At 39.0% G+C, this 15316-nt stretch overlaps 1 protein-coding gene across 3 annotated transcripts in view; it reads left to right on the forward strand.

The window, feature by feature from the left end:
* The window catches only part of NET1 (neuroepithelial cell transforming 1), a 70588-nt gene extending 55570 nt beyond the window's left edge, over positions 1-15018 (forward strand). For 2 of the 3 annotated variants that reach the window (XM_038415093.2, XM_038415109.2), the window contains exons 4-12: positions 7232-7339; positions 8218-8385; positions 9268-9330; positions 9847-9943; positions 10077-10153; positions 10753-11010; positions 11271-11441; positions 12461-12647; positions 13002-15018. In XM_038415093.2, coding sequence (XP_038271021.1) covers positions 7232-7339; positions 8218-8385; positions 9268-9330; positions 9847-9943; positions 10077-10153; positions 10753-11010; positions 11271-11441; positions 12461-12647; positions 13002-13402 — 1530 coding nt within the window. In that variant the 3' untranslated portion in view covers positions 13403-15018. Of the gene's footprint in view, positions 1-663; positions 1431-7231; positions 7340-8217; positions 8386-9267; positions 9331-9846; positions 9944-10076; positions 10154-10752; positions 11011-11270; positions 11442-12460; positions 12648-13001 lie in introns of those variants that run through there. The other variant, XM_038415115.2, reaches the window with a different exon arrangement.
* Positions 15019-15316: the final 298 nt, after the last annotated feature.

Genomic DNA, 15316 nt, shown 5'->3' on the forward strand with positions numbered 1-15316 from the left:
TCCACACAGCCTGCCCTAGCGGAAAGAAACCTGGTTTATCTCAGCCGGAGGGAGAGAGATTCCTGATGTACGGTGTCAGGGTTGGAGGTGCAAGGGGATAAATCCTGAGAGAGACCTGGACAAAAAGAAGTGGAAGGAGAGAGTGTGACAAATAATAGGGGTTTGGCAGAAGAGGAATTCACAACAAACTCTGGGGAGGGCGAATTTGTTTTGTTGCAATACAATTGTTAACTGGATTGATAGTTGAAAACAGCCAGTAATAATCATCCCTAAACTTCCCCTACTGCAATTTTAGAAAAAAGAATTCTAGTGTGGGGAGAGACTGTGACACTAAGGAAACTCTTAACAGAGAGAAAAGTAAATTATTGCTTTATGTGCCATATATTCAACTTGTGAAATTCACTTCTACTTGATATCAGGGTGACAGTGTAAGCAGGCTTTTAAGAAAGTGATCATAAAATCATCTAGACCTAACATTAATTTTAACTGGCACACCTGCAATGTTAGATGGGTGGATAATCCAACCTTCCCTTTTGGGATGCGGTCTGTTTTACCCCTGCCTCTTCTCCTTTATTTAGTGCAAGAATAATTAGCTCTGGTGGAAGGCTTTTCTAATACCTGCTAACATTTAAATAGGGCCACACCTTTCAACTCCATTGACATGCATTGGGTTAGGACTTGGGGCTTTTTGGTTGGAAGGGACTAAGTAGCAAGCAGAGTCCCTCCAAGTGGAGGCATTTGGCATGCATCCCTGTTTATTTTAATGTTCTACTAACCTCTGAAGTGTTATGTACTGGCTGGTGTCAGAGGCAGGATCTCAGATTAGATTGATTTGGCATAGCAATGCCTATCTTTAATTTTAGAAAAGTATTGAAAATGCTGCTCCAGCTGACTTAGATCTCTCTTAGCTTGGGTCTAGGAATTGCACTACTCCAGCTGAGAATCTGTCTCTGAAGCAAAGCCTCCCTCTTTAGTCAAACTTGTTACACTCCTTACTGTCGGAGGGGGAAGAAACCAGCTTTTCAGCTCCGTGTGTAAAAGATGTCCCCCCACAGCGTGTAAACGGAGAGGCGTAGGTGTGTCATTAACGGTCAGTTCCCGAATGACACACGACTCCATGGGAGCACGCCCATGAAACACATGCTCCTGCCCCTCCCGCTGCCTTGGGCTCGGCGTGCTTTGGACGCCCAGCTCACAAGGCAGCTGTGCTATCCCGGGCAAACATGAGCGAGATCCTCCCGCAGGTTTCCGAGAGCCCCGGAGAGTTTGCAGTAAAGTAGCCGTGGAGGCGCTGCGGACGTGGATTAAAAGCAAAGCTTCTGAAGGCAGGAGACAGCATGGTGGCTCATGATGAAGTTGGAGGTCTCCTTCCTATTAAAAGGACTATTCGAGTCCTAGATGCTCAGAATCAATCTTTCAGAGAACAAGAGGTAAGGCGAAACGTTTAAAGATGACCCTTTCTGGCACTGCTGCGTGGATACTTTTATCCTGGTGTAACTTGTGGTGAACTGGTCCAAATTCGAACAGCTTGCCGTTGCCTTTTTTGTCTCCTGTCAACTATTGTGTGTTAGGAGATTAATCCTTTTTATGGCAAAACTGCTCTAGCACTTGTCCTGTTTATTATGCTAACACCGAGGGGGCAACTGGGAACAGGACCCCATTGTACTAGGCACTGTACCAACATAGCCTTAAAGACTTTACAAGCTAAGAAGTAGTAATGAGTACTGAGTCTAGTAGTTCTGTATGTACACTCTGGTTAGTTAGACTCTGACTTCCAAATAGAAGTTGGTTCGCACAGCGGACTTTGGCATTTGCCATATCTGATACAGACAGAACACCTGTTTATTTTCTGCTGTATGTAGATTCATTTTTAATTTGTATTAGACTTCTGCTTTAACGACAATTTTCACAGGACTATGTTCAGAAAAACTTCCTTAGTAGTTGAGGTAGATCAGGAAAACAAAAAATTGCAGCGGAGAGGTCTGAACTTTTTTTATATTCTGCCAAGTTTGTATTTTATACCCTTCTGCTAGCAGGAAACAGTTTAAACCCATGACTTCTGTGTCTTGGACACTGCTTAGTCTGGACTTTTATTTTAATTTTGGCCTCAAGGAATTATATGGATGGAATTACTTTGTGGCAATTAAATATCTTTTTCTTTTTGCTGGAATAGGACTTTAAAGACACAGGATTCAGAGTTTTTATGTATTTTTATTTTTGTTAGAGATTAGAAAGGTTAAAGCATTCTTTTAAAAAATTCTAATAATTCTGTTTGAGCTAAAAGCTGGCATTGTGTGGTAATTCTTCCAGATCTTTATAGCAAGATTAAGTATTTTTGAAGCATTGTTTAATGCTAACATGAGAGCATAAAATTAAGAATTTATGATCAGTGGTGTTTCATGTTTTTCTGCCGATGATTGATTACACTTTCTCTTCCATACCTTGAGAATTTAGTTTTATTTTGTCTTTCATTAAGTGTTTGTTTTTAGTGTAGTATTAAAATAAAAAAACTTAAAGATTTAGGACAATCTTGTAGAATCCCATAAACTTAAATCTGATGGGTAAAACTTTCAAAAACACTTAAGTGACTCATGAACTTAAGTGATTTAGAAGCGCCTAAGTCACTTTTAAAAATGGGACTTAGGCATCTAAGTCACTTAGACACTTTTTGAATATTTTATCCTAAATGTGTAAAGGCCTGATCCTGTAATAATGTATGCCTCTGAGTAATGTTGCTCATGTGAGTAGTCCTCTTGGAGTCACTGGGACTACTTGTATGAGTAAAGTTAAGGGCATGCTTGCAGGATCAGGCCCTAAATTGGGTTCGTTCCCTCCGTAAGAGTTTTTCTAAAACCCTGCTATTTAATGACTCATGCATTATTTCTTATTGGCTGCTTTTCAGATGTTTTTTCTATTAACGTGTTTACTATGTGTGTAAACAAGTAAGGTTATTTTTTTTAAAAAAAAAAAAAAAAAAGCTTTGCAACTTTAATGTTGTGTAAGTCGGTCCCATTGCATTCCTGGAGGATTATTGCATACCTCATGTGTTGACACAAGGCACAAGTCCAGTAATCCAGTAGAAATGTACTGCCTACGGTATCATCTTGTTAAGAGATGTACATTATAAAAAAGTCAATTCTGCAATAAAAGTCTATTTGACACAAGACATCCTATTAAAGTTCCTTTAGTGTCAGTTTCTAAAATATTTATAATCCTGCTTTAAGTTGAGAAACTTAAATGCAACCTCAGCTAAGGAGTCACTACTATCATTTCATAATACATAAGAAAAACTAGATGTTGAGAGAGTTGTGAAATAAGGTAAAAACAGTTTAAGGAATAAATCTGTATCCTTGTATGTATTTATATGTTGTAGAGTACTATTAAAGTTAGGCTGTGTATTGGACATGTAATTATTATTTTTGGTTTGGGGTGTCAGTAATTACTTTAAGTGAATTTTAGTGTTTGGGCCAGGGAAGTCCTTCATCCACCAAAGAGGTACAGCACAATGCTTCCCCCTCCACTGTTATCACCCTTTTCACTACAAGGAAGTGAGAAGGTGGTTTAATTTATTCAATACTTGGCCTCTACTGAAATTCAGTTTGAGATGTGGACAAGTATCTGCTAAGAACTGGACTGAGCTCAAGCAGACTCATTTCACATAAATCTTTAAATAATTCTCAGATAGCAATTACATCTCTACACTTCTGAGAGAGACCACATTTGAACTAGTGAGTTCAGTCCCTTTTGAATCTCACTAGTAACATTTGGCAGTAATTTGTGCTGTGAATATTTTTTCAATTTCTCACCAACTTTTCCCATGTTTGTGTGCCCTTGTATGTGGAATGTATAACCACACCTGATGACGTAGTAAATGATCCTTGTAAAAATAGTAATAATTACTGTGGAGGAAATACTGTACACAGTGCAGGCTCTTAACATTTTAATTCCTTTTGCACTTAAAGAAAACAGAAACCACTTTGGACTGAGTCAGCTACAAAATGTGGCTTTTTAAAATGTGACACATTTGTACCTGTGAAGGAAAAGGTCTTGGAAACTCCTAATTGTTCTTTGCCTCTTCTACCTTCTGAATGGAATGTGGAAGCATTGCTTTCAACCTGAAATCTTTGCCTGCAATGTCTAGCCCAGATACTTTGTTTCAAACAAACAAACAAACAAAGGCCTTGAAAAACTGGTTTTTCAAATGGAAAGAGACATGCTGTTAACTATTGCAGCACTGGCACTTAACTAAAACCCAAAAAAGTTTAATAAACGTTAATCTTTTCTTGAAACTGTAGATTTCCGTAAGTAGAGCTACCCAACAATGGACTATACTGTTTCCAGATGCAGTACTTTTAAATACTGAGCCAATATCATCCCTAATATAAACTCAATTGAAACTAATGGAGTTTACCCCAGGTATGAATTTGGCCCAATGTGGAGTTAAACCCAAAGCTGAAATACAGATGTGAGAGCATGGCAAAATGCAGTATTTATCCTTTGAAGAAGGAAAACAGGTTTTTGCTAAACTAAGTTTGTGGTGTTATGGTGGTTTCTGTTTCGGGCGATCTTTCTCTCTCCATGTAGCCAAGGCGCTCTGGCTTTGAATTCCTTGGTGGAGGGCATGTTTATCTAGAAAGTTTTCTGATTGTGCTAATTTGTTACTGGTGATGGTTTGTGCAAAATTCATTCTTCCTTAATGCACAGGAGTACTTTGGGGTGTATGGCTTTATTCTTTAAGAAAGAGAAGTACTTTTGCTGTTTTCACTTCACACTAGTGTTGGCATGTCTCAGTTTGTATCAATTTATCTGTTCTGAAGAGTGGTAATTTATAAATCCATTCAAACAGGGAGCTCCTTTGTACCGTTTTAGCAAATGGAAAGGAATGCCTTCTGCCAGACCTTGTGCATATGCATGTGTCACTTCAGTCTAGCACAGATGTGCTACAAAGGCATTCACATGTGTGCATTAGTGCATATAGTGTGTCATTGTATCTCAGATCTAGAAAGGCTGCTCCTTTGACCCTTTACCAGAGTGAGATAAGAAATATTATACAAACATCTCATCTGAGATTTCTTACACTATTCATTTTCACTGCCACATTCTTCCTTCTCATCTCATTTGTATTTCTGTTCTTGGTAGATCTGCATATTTGGTTAATGTCTATATAAATTCTGCTTATGTTCCTTGCTAACTCTCAAGCCTTTCTTAGCTTTATTCTGGTACTTTGATATAAAGTTAAATAGAACTGTAGAATCCATCCCAATGCTCCCATCAGAAACTTTTATAATTCATTAAGGTGCCCTCTCTTCCAAAGAATATGGGCCAGAGCTTTCTAAACATTTGAATAATCTCTTTGCTGATGGACTCTGTATTTAGTACTGTTAAATGGGTCTTCCGTTGCAAATAATGGTCACTGGGACATAACCAGTATGTTCAGCATAAATGAAATGGATAACCAACTTCCTAGTCTTAATGTTGTTTTGTTTGCAGCTCTTTTCTGATACCTGTAATATCTTAGTTGTTTTAAGATTGTTAGAATGTGGCACGTGTGAACGTGGCCTCAGCTATCTTGTACTGTGCTGAAATTATTTTCATGCTATAGTTGATGCCCCTGTTCCTACTGAAATTAAGTGCTGCTTTTTTCCCCTACAGCTCTAAAGACTTCATTTATATCTTCCTCTAAGTCATCTCTTGCTTAATATTGTATATGGGAAGATCTGGTTGCTATTCATAGTGTGGCCTCAGTCTGATCTCCTTTACGCAGGTTTTACCCAGTGTAACTCCTCTGCCTTGAGTGGCACTCTTCCTGATTCCCACCATGGCAAATGTGATCCAAATCCAGTGCCATATGTTCCTTTTTTCCTTTGTTTTTTGTCCCTATCCTTACTATACAGAAGCAAAGAATGCCTATGGCTTTAGGTACTTTCTTCACAATCTGAGACAGGAAATGGAGACCGTAGAGGCCCCTATCTCAATCGCTTATGTAATCTTTTCATTCTCCACTTTATTCTCTTTCTACTTACTAGGGATGAATCCACCATAATTAACCAAAAGTGGCTGATAAGACCTTGATAAAATAGCTAATTAGGTTAACTCATTACATTGGTTGTCTAAACCTTCTTTTAAAGTAAACATAACAATGGTAAACCTTAACTGAAGTATCACTGTGATCCAGCAGTCAATTTCGGAGTGCCATTCACTATAGGTATGCAACTTGCAATTATTTTTATGTACTTTGCCTGTCTTGCAGTTTTTCTTCTAGCATCAAACTTTCATTCCATCTTTGCCTTACCTCCCATTGTGCATATCTTTCCTTTAGGACAGTTACTCTGTATCAGGAACCGTATGTTGTAATTACCCTAGCTTGATTATTTTATTAAAATCGTATCTGATGTTAAGAGCCTACAGGCTGCAATGAGATGATGACTTTCCATCTATGGAGACGCTTCCACTGGAACAGAATTTTTTAATATTTATTGATGAGACTCGTTGCACAAATCAGTGTTATGCAAAATCAACAACTTTGTTTTTCGGAGTTAAATGATACGAAAGAGAATCTGTTCTCATTTTAGAAAAATAGATCCTAGGCTGAGGGCTTTAAATTTAATCAGCTGACTTCTCCCTCCATATTTACCTGTACTTCACTGGAATGTTCAGCATGTAATACATCTGCCATTGGTTATATTCGCTACATAAAACTGTGTTGCGCTCTGGCTGTTCTTTATGCCTCCTGCCTCCAAAACAAAATAAAACAATGGAAACCATGTTTTCCTTGGGAGAAAACACTCTCGGTTCTAACGCTTAAAGGGCAGATCCTCATCTGGTGTAAATTTGCCATAGCTCAATTAATGGGGTGGTGACAAGTTACATTTGGGCTGCGACTCAGCTAGTGTATCTCCAACTGTTCGCAAGAAAAGTGAAGCCATTCCGAGTCTTGCCTATTTACAGTTCAAAACTAGTTTTGAACATTTTGATTATAATGGATTCCATTACCCTTGTCTCTTGCAACACTGAAGAATTTGTTTGCAACTTGAGTGTGACCTTCACGTTTAAATATTGACAGTGTCAGGTTTGACTTTAAGGGGGATGACTGCTTTAAAGCATTGTGCTTTTCTCTATTTTGAAACAGTAAATCTGCTTATGCCTTAAACAAGCCTGGGCAGCATTGATACATCAAGGCTAAGTAAACCACAGTCAGTACAATGTGTTCTTTTTTGTTTATAACTTACAGGAGCCAAGTAATAAGCGGATTCGACCTCTAGCTCGGGTCACATCCTTGGCGAACTTGATCTCCCCGGTAAGAAATGGTGCAGTCCGGCGTTTTGGTCAGACAATACAGGTAAAGAATATGTGAATATGGAAGTAATGTGCCCTGTGGAATCGATGCCATAATTTCAAGGCATCTCTTGGGAAACTGACCCATACCAAATCAGGGAGCTGCACAGAAAGGAGCTGCAAGTTCCTAAACCACCCCTGGCTCATGGTGAAAAAAGCTCCCTTGAATGCAGGCCTGATAAGTAACTCTTAAGTGCTACGAGGTCCCTAAATGCAGATCAAATCTGATGTGCTCCAGGAATGACCTCTTCTATGCTCCTGAGCCACTCAAACACATTGAGAGGGGTGAAGAGCTTGCTGCTTCTTTTGGTTTTATTTAGGTAGTATAAAATATCCATGTTGCTTGCAGTTTAGGAAGGGGAAAGGGAATAAAGCAGCTTAAAAGGAGAGAGTCAACTGATACACAAATCAGTGCATATTCTAGTAATGTACATGGTATGTATTATAGTGTGTGCTTAAACACAGAGTTACACTAGACCTAGATCTATAACCCAGATGTAGAGACATTGCAAAGCACTAGAGATTGTTAGCGTCACCAGAACCCAGAGGTGGAATTAGTTTTAATTTATGAGCTTCATTGTGCCTTGTAACTAGATTTCAGTCTCCATTTTTTTCCTCCTCCAGAAGCAATTCTGGTTCACAGTGTGATGAGAGGGATGTGAGGAAAGAGTCTGGCAGTTGCAGATCATAGGGGCTTTATCACCAGTTATGAAATACTCCTTTTACTTGAGGAAAAGCGTCTTCTGAGTGTGTCTTCCTGTTCTGGGCGGTAGAGGAAGGGCAAAGGGGGGGTTGGGAGTGGTGTATGGATGACACTTATTTATGTACATCTGCAAGAAATAAACTTTTCATATATTTTTTTTTTTTTTCCCCCTCCAATAGTCATTTTCCCTCCGTGGTGACAGCAAATCCCCCGGCTGTTCCCAGAAGTCATGTAGCAGATCTGCTGCCCCAACACCTCCTAAAAGAAGAAACAGTGTCCTTTGGTCAGAGATGTTAGATGTCAACATGAAAGAGACTCTGAGCACCAAAGAAATTAAACGCCAGGAGGTAGGCTGTCAATCAACCATTAGGCATTTGGTGCCTTTAGTTATCCTGTTTGGAGGAAGCAGATGAAGGGGGAGGGAGAAATTGTTATTTATTAAAGTGATTGATTGTATTCTGCGGTGTGTCCTGACTTAGGGGAAATGATCCACTTGTATTAACTTTCTGAAAATTAAGGACTCTATTGCTAAATTGATTAGTTATGTTGGGTGCCCAACTTCAGATGCCTCAAGGGAGCCTCGTTTTTTAGAAGGTGGTGCTCAGCACAACCAAAGTCATTAGTCATTTTTGAAATTTTAAACTAGAGAGTTCTTTTTTTAAGGCCAGATTACTTTCTCTAAAAGCTCTTGACAGTGGGTTAAAGGCCAAATGGTGAGGCCTTTGTATATTTAGTTTTTAGGCAGCACTCCTATTGACTAAGTAGAAACTGAGTAATGAATTCTGGGATTTTGACCTTCATGTTCTTTTCAGGTAAATCTCTGCACTTCGTATGCAAAAGTCGTGAGTAGGCAGGTTCTAGTATTTAGTTTGGCTGTGTAGTTTCAAAGCTTTCACAGAGTTAAAAGTTGTGTACCTTTCTCAACACAAAGGAAGAGGGAGGAATTACTTTGGATTGTAAGACAGAGGTGGCACACTGGAGTTCAGCCTGCAGAAACTTGTTTGTTTCAGACTATGCAGAGACATTGATTTGTTACTCATACTTGGGGTTTTTATCAAAAACTGAACAGAAATGGGGTACAAAGTACATAACGTAGCAGTGTGTTTACGTTCAAAGAGCAGCTAGACTTAATTGTCCGCTTTGCTCTCTAAAATGAGGCAATAACTCAATGTCTTGCCCTCTCTCTCTCTCTCTCTCTCTCTCTCTCTCTCTCTCTCTCTCTCTCTCAGGCAATATATGAACTGTCCAGAGGAGAACAGGATTTAATTGAGGATCTTAAACTTGCCAGAAAGGTTAGTATTTTTCTTCTTTCCTTATGGTTAGTGATCACATATAAAAGCTTAATGAGGTCATCTTCATGTGTGCAAACAGTGTGTGGATTAGCACTATGCTTTGAATCCACTGTGTATTGCATTAAAAATGGTGAAGTGAACAGTCCTACAGTCATTGTACTGGATTGTTTCATAATAAATCTGGTGAAAAAGTATACTCTGCAATAATCTAGTTCCACAACAAATATTTGTGGGTACTCTTTCCCCATATAAAAGTCATCTTGGGAACAGTTTAGGTACTAGAATTTTTTCTTCATTTTTGTGGTCCTAGTACCTTTATATAAGGCTCAATTCTGCACTCATCAAGTCAATGGGACTGTTGCTGTTAACTTCCATGAGTGCAGGGTCAGACCTAGGCTGCACATGAGACCTTCCCGCTCTTAACTGTAGATCTACAAATATTTTCCCAAATATACACTGCATTTAATAACTTTCTTTGGGAGGATCTTGGTGTAATTTGGCACTATTCCTTGACAGGCTTATCATGACCCCATGTTGAAACTGTCTATCATGGCAGAGGAGGAACTCACACACATTTTTGGGGACTTGGATTCTTATATCCCTCTGCATGAAGGTAAGAGCAGCTACTTAATTTTCATTCTTGGACAATAGTTAAAAATCTGCATTTTCTAATTCAAATCCTAAAGACTTCCTGACCCATACCTGAGACGCTTGTGGCATTTCCCATTTTTGCTTGTAAATTTCAGACTTCTTGGCAAGGCTCAGAGAAGCAACAAGACCTGATGGAACAGTGGAGCAGATTGGGCCCATACTTGTGAAATGGGTGAGTATCACTTTGGTTATTTACTCTAACTAGCTGACAGGGAAACCAGACATAAAACCGTGATGAGTTTAAAGGAGGTTTGAAGTTAGAAGCTACAAAGCAACAAGCTCTTGTTGCCTTATGTTAAAGATCTCGAATGAAATCCCTGGCTGCACTGAAATCAATGGGAGTCCTTTGACACCAGTGGGGCCAGAATTTCACCCTGCGTTGACTTAAATTTGCAATGTCTGTATTTTCCAGCGCCTTCATAAGTGAGGTGATCGCAGGACTCTTATCACAGTTTAACCTTAAAGGTCAAAGGATTAGATGCAGAGCCATTTCCCCCACAAATTAACTGCACATATGCAATTTAAATCTTCAATTCGTTTTAAGTTCAAACCAAATAGTCTGTTAAGAGATAATCCAACAGCATAAGTATGACATGTTCCTATGGGTCAGTACTTCCCTCGAGAATCTAACTAATAAATGGTTTCAGAGTAGCAGCTGTTAGTCTGTATCCACAAAAAGAAAAGGAGGACTTGTGGCACCTTAGAGACTAACAAATTTATTTGAGCTTAAGCTTTTGTGAGCTAATAAATGTTGCTCTGTTGTCCTTTTAGTTACCAGGACTCAATGCCTACAAAGGTTACTGCAGTAACCAATTGGCAGCCAAAGCTCTTCTGGATCAGAAGAAGCAAGACCGTAGAGTCCAGGACTTCCTTCAGCGCTGTCTTGAATCCCCTTTCAGTCGCAAGCTAGACCTCTGGAGCTTCCTAGATATTCCTCGAAGTCGGCTGGTGAAATATCCACTGCTCTTAAAAGAAATTCTTAAACATACTCCTAAAGATCATGCTGATGTCCAGATTTTGGAAGAAGCAGTAAGTAATAATGAAGATATTACATAACCATTACTATAACTCTGGGGTTATAAGAAAGCTCTTAAATCCTCAATCATGGAGGGGTATGTTTTTCAAAACAGGCCCAATCCTGAAAACGGAACTTCAGTGAAATTCAGTGGGTGATTTGTCTTGAGCTCTTACAGGATCAAAGCTAGTTATTATTAGCAGAGCTTAAAGAATGGGTAAACTAAAGCATAGATCCCCATGCAATCAAACTTTTAAAACATTTTGTTTTATAGATCTCTATAATCCAAGGAGTCCTCTCTGACATCAACTTGAAGAAGGGAGAATCAGAATGTCAGTATTACATTGACAAGCTGGAATATCTGGACGAGAAACAGAAGGACCCTAGAATCGAAGCCAGCAAAGTGTTACTGTGCCATGGGGAGCTGAAGAATAAGAATGGGCATGTAAGTTTTGTCTGATTATTGGTGTCTTATGTTAATTTGAAATCTTGAAATTGGGAGCTTTCCTCCCGCTCCATCCCCACCTCTGGAGAAGGATAGATTGAATCTGTTTGTTAGCCAGAGCAGAGCAGGGATCCTTTAAGCCCTCAGCCCTAATTTTAGAGGACGCTAACGAATCCAATAATACATAAAAAGAGAATTCATGTGATGTCTTGCTTTATTTTAATTTTACAGGAAAGCTTACTGCTGCCAGTGTTTCTAAGGGCCTTCAGATATTGCAAAATAATTAGCATAAAACTACCAAAGGAAGCATGCTATGCATTTAGCATTCAATCAAAAAGGTTTTCCTGTCTTAACATTTACTGTGAAGGTGTCATAACATTCCCAATGATGTAATCTGGCCCTTAGCTCTTCCAAACAAATGCTGTCTGCACAGAGCTACTTGAGTGGAAATGAAGTGACAACGGTTTGTCTTCTCCCCAAGTCATCTTAATTACAGCAGGTTTCAGAGTAGCAGCCGTGTTAGTCTGTATTCGCAAAAAGAAAAGCAGTACTTGTGGCACCTTGGAGACTAACAAATTTATTAGAGCATAAGCTTTAGTGAGCTATAGCTCACTTCAAATGCATCCGATGAAGTGAACTGTAGCTCACGAAAGCTTATGCTCTAATAAATTTGTTAGTCTGTAAGGTGCCACAAGTCCTCCTTTTTTTAATTACAGCAGCATCTGATAGCACCGCACTAGCTTTACAACAACACTGTATAGAGCTTTACAAAGAACAGTGGACATATGCAGAGAGCAGATTCAGACCCACAGTCTTATGAAAATAATATCATTGTCAGGGGTCATGTATTACTACAGAGGTACTATAACAGGACATTTAACGAGGTTCATGTAGGTAGGATTGATGCTAGTGTAGCGTCAAACCAGAGTGATGTGACTACTTTGAGAACAGTATGTTTTAATCTGACTATAAACGCAAACATTTCCACAAGGCATCTCTGGGTTTTTTTCCTCTTTTAGAAGCTGTATGTTTTCCTCTTCCAAGACATCCTGGTTTTAACTCGGCCAGTCACTCGTAATGAGCGTCACTCTTATCAGGTGTACAGACAACCGATCCCAGTTCAGGAGTTGGTGCTGGAGGACCTGCAGGATGGCGATGTGAAAATGGGAGGGTCCTTCAGAGGCGCTTTTAGCAATTCAGATAAAGGTACAAAACAAGCCAATTAGTCCTCATTAGTAATGCATACTTGTCAAGCCACTCGGTGTAAAGGAATTGTGTTAACATGTGGGGAGGTCTAGGAATTGTCATCTGCACTTACCTGCTCAGAGAGCAGGCAGGAAATGTGTGTGACCTGCCTTTGCACCGTCATAAGTGAATTGTGTCTGAAATGGTGGAAATCAAATGTGCAGACTAGATGCTTTGCATTCTCTGTTCAATGCACATGTTTTGAGAAATTCCTCCATAACCACAGCTGTACAGATGTTTAGGACAGTAGTCTTAATAGAATCCTTAAGTACTAATTTGCAGAACTGATTTTCCTTTTCTTATGATTATCTTCAGCTAAAAATATCTTCAGAGTTCGGTTCCAAGACCCCTCCTCCGGCCAGTCCCACACACTGCAGGCCAATGATATCTTCCACAAGCAGCAATGGTTTAATTGTATTAGAACGGCCATCGCACCTTTCCAGCGGAATGCTGCTCCAACAGACCTGAAAGAATTGCCCGAGCTCAGTGAAGAGTCTGAAGAGAACAACCCATCTGCCTCCAACGTCAAAGTCCAGAGGAGGCAGTCCACTATGTCTGGTATAGTTCAGATGGAGCTAGACGAAAACACATCAGAGTGTGGATCCATTATGGACAAAGAGGAAGCCAAGAGCATGAAAACACACAGAACACAATCTGGGCACAAAAGAACAAGAGAAAAGCCATTAAGCAGCAAACAGAAAGAAACATTAGTGTAAAAGGAGCCCAGGGATTTCCTAGCGGAAGGACTGTTTATTTATAAATAATGTGTACATTTTTCTTCTTGTAACATGAGCATGATGGGATTACTCTGCTGAACATAAATGTATTTTGTTTAATGGCAGCTACTGGTATGCAGTTAACACTGTTGAGCTGGAGTCTGTTTTTTGAAGAAGATATGGCAACCTTGATTCAGATTTTTAGTGTGAAATAAACAATGATTCAAAAGTTCTTGTGCTTTTGACTGTTATTTAATGGCAGACTTGAAGAGTAGACTTCAGTTTTCCAAAGCAGTGTTATGGTACTGTATTTGAAACGGGAAAACATCAAGTGATCTGTATTGGCGATAATGTCAATGTGCTCCCTTGAGGAAAATCCAGCAAGTTTCAGGCTATGCACCATTCACAACTTTTGGATCAATGTTGCAAAAGAACTTTAAAATTAGAACTAAATCTGAGCAATTTTGTATTCTTGCCCTTATGAGATGCATGTTTTGCAGTGTTGGATTATTTTATTTCATGCAATACAATGTTTTAAAAAACAGACCCCAGGTTCAATGAGTTTTCCATTTTACCTACTGGAACTCTTCATCTTTGTTTGCTCATTGTACATTCCTCATTTTCATTTACATAACCTGCCGGGTATTTAATTTTTTATATTTTAAAATAGGTGGTTTTAGAACTTTGTTTTGTATTTTTAATTATTTCAATGTATTGTATTTTGTGACTTTGAACTTGGCATTTTCTTGAAGTACTTGATCTTTCTTTTTCAAAAGTGTGTGTGTGTATATTTTTTCTTTCTTTCTTTCTTTCTGTTTTTTAAAGTCAATTCAAAACTTTGCAAAATGAAACCAAGCCATACTGTTTTGAGCGGATAGGAATAGGGGAAAACAACTCACTCAGTGTAGCATTTTGAGTTGGTTATGATAAGCAAGTGAAATGGCTTGTGTGTGCTCTAGACTACTGAAAGACAACTGTATTAATAAGAGCTGAAGGCTTTAAGAATGTCGCAGAAGGTTTGTGCGGAGAGAAGCATTGACAGTGGCAAATAGCGGAGAAGAGAAAGTTGTTTGCTTTATGTGGCAAAATGAAACATCTAAAGTTCATTGGAATATGAAAGACAGTTCTGGAGGCAAACATGAGGGTATATTGTATGTCATAGAAGAATGGAAAAGAGAAAGGATGTGATGTTATGAAGAGAAGAAATGGAAAGTGATCAAGTATTTATACTTGTAATAATAATGAAGTTGACACATTTTTGGTGGCCTTAATCATAGGGATGAATGAAAGTAACTCAGTAAGCCTTATGTTGCAAAATGGCATAGGAACAATTATACAAAGTGGTAACAGCTTCAATTCAAACGATAAGGTTTTTTCCTTTCATTGAGACAGTAATGAAAGCCGATAATAAGGCTCCTAAAGCATTACATAAATCAGTCTTCAAGAGTCTGTAACTCAGATGTAAAGAGTTGTTGTTTGCAAGCTGTTGGGCTGGCAGTGATTAAAAAAAAAAATTGGAAAAGAATGTAAATAGACACAACAAAATGAGTGGTTCTTTGTAAATGTACTGTACAGTTTAAAGTGCCAAGTACAATTAAATACCTGACAGCATCTCACTTGTATTGTGTATGTTGTTGCAAGGGGGGGAAGTGGAAATATCCCTGAGTAAATCCTCCTCATCACAAATATCATGCCTCTTAGGAAGTAGTATTCTTTGTTCCAGGGTATGTTACTGATTCAACAAACCCTCTCTCAAAGTGGACCCACCCAAAGCAATGGGACTACTTGTGTACAGAAGAGCTAGTCACATGACAAGGGGTTTTACAGAATGAGGTGCTATAAGAAGGGACAGGGCACATTGCTGTAAATCTGCAAACACCAATGTCATTGTCAAATACACCTCGCCTGAGATGT

This window comes from Dermochelys coriacea, chromosome 1, assembly GCF_009764565.3.
Source record: "Dermochelys coriacea isolate rDerCor1 chromosome 1, rDerCor1.pri.v4, whole genome shotgun sequence".
Lineage (NCBI taxonomy): Eukaryota > Metazoa > Chordata > Testudines > Dermochelyidae > Dermochelys > Dermochelys coriacea.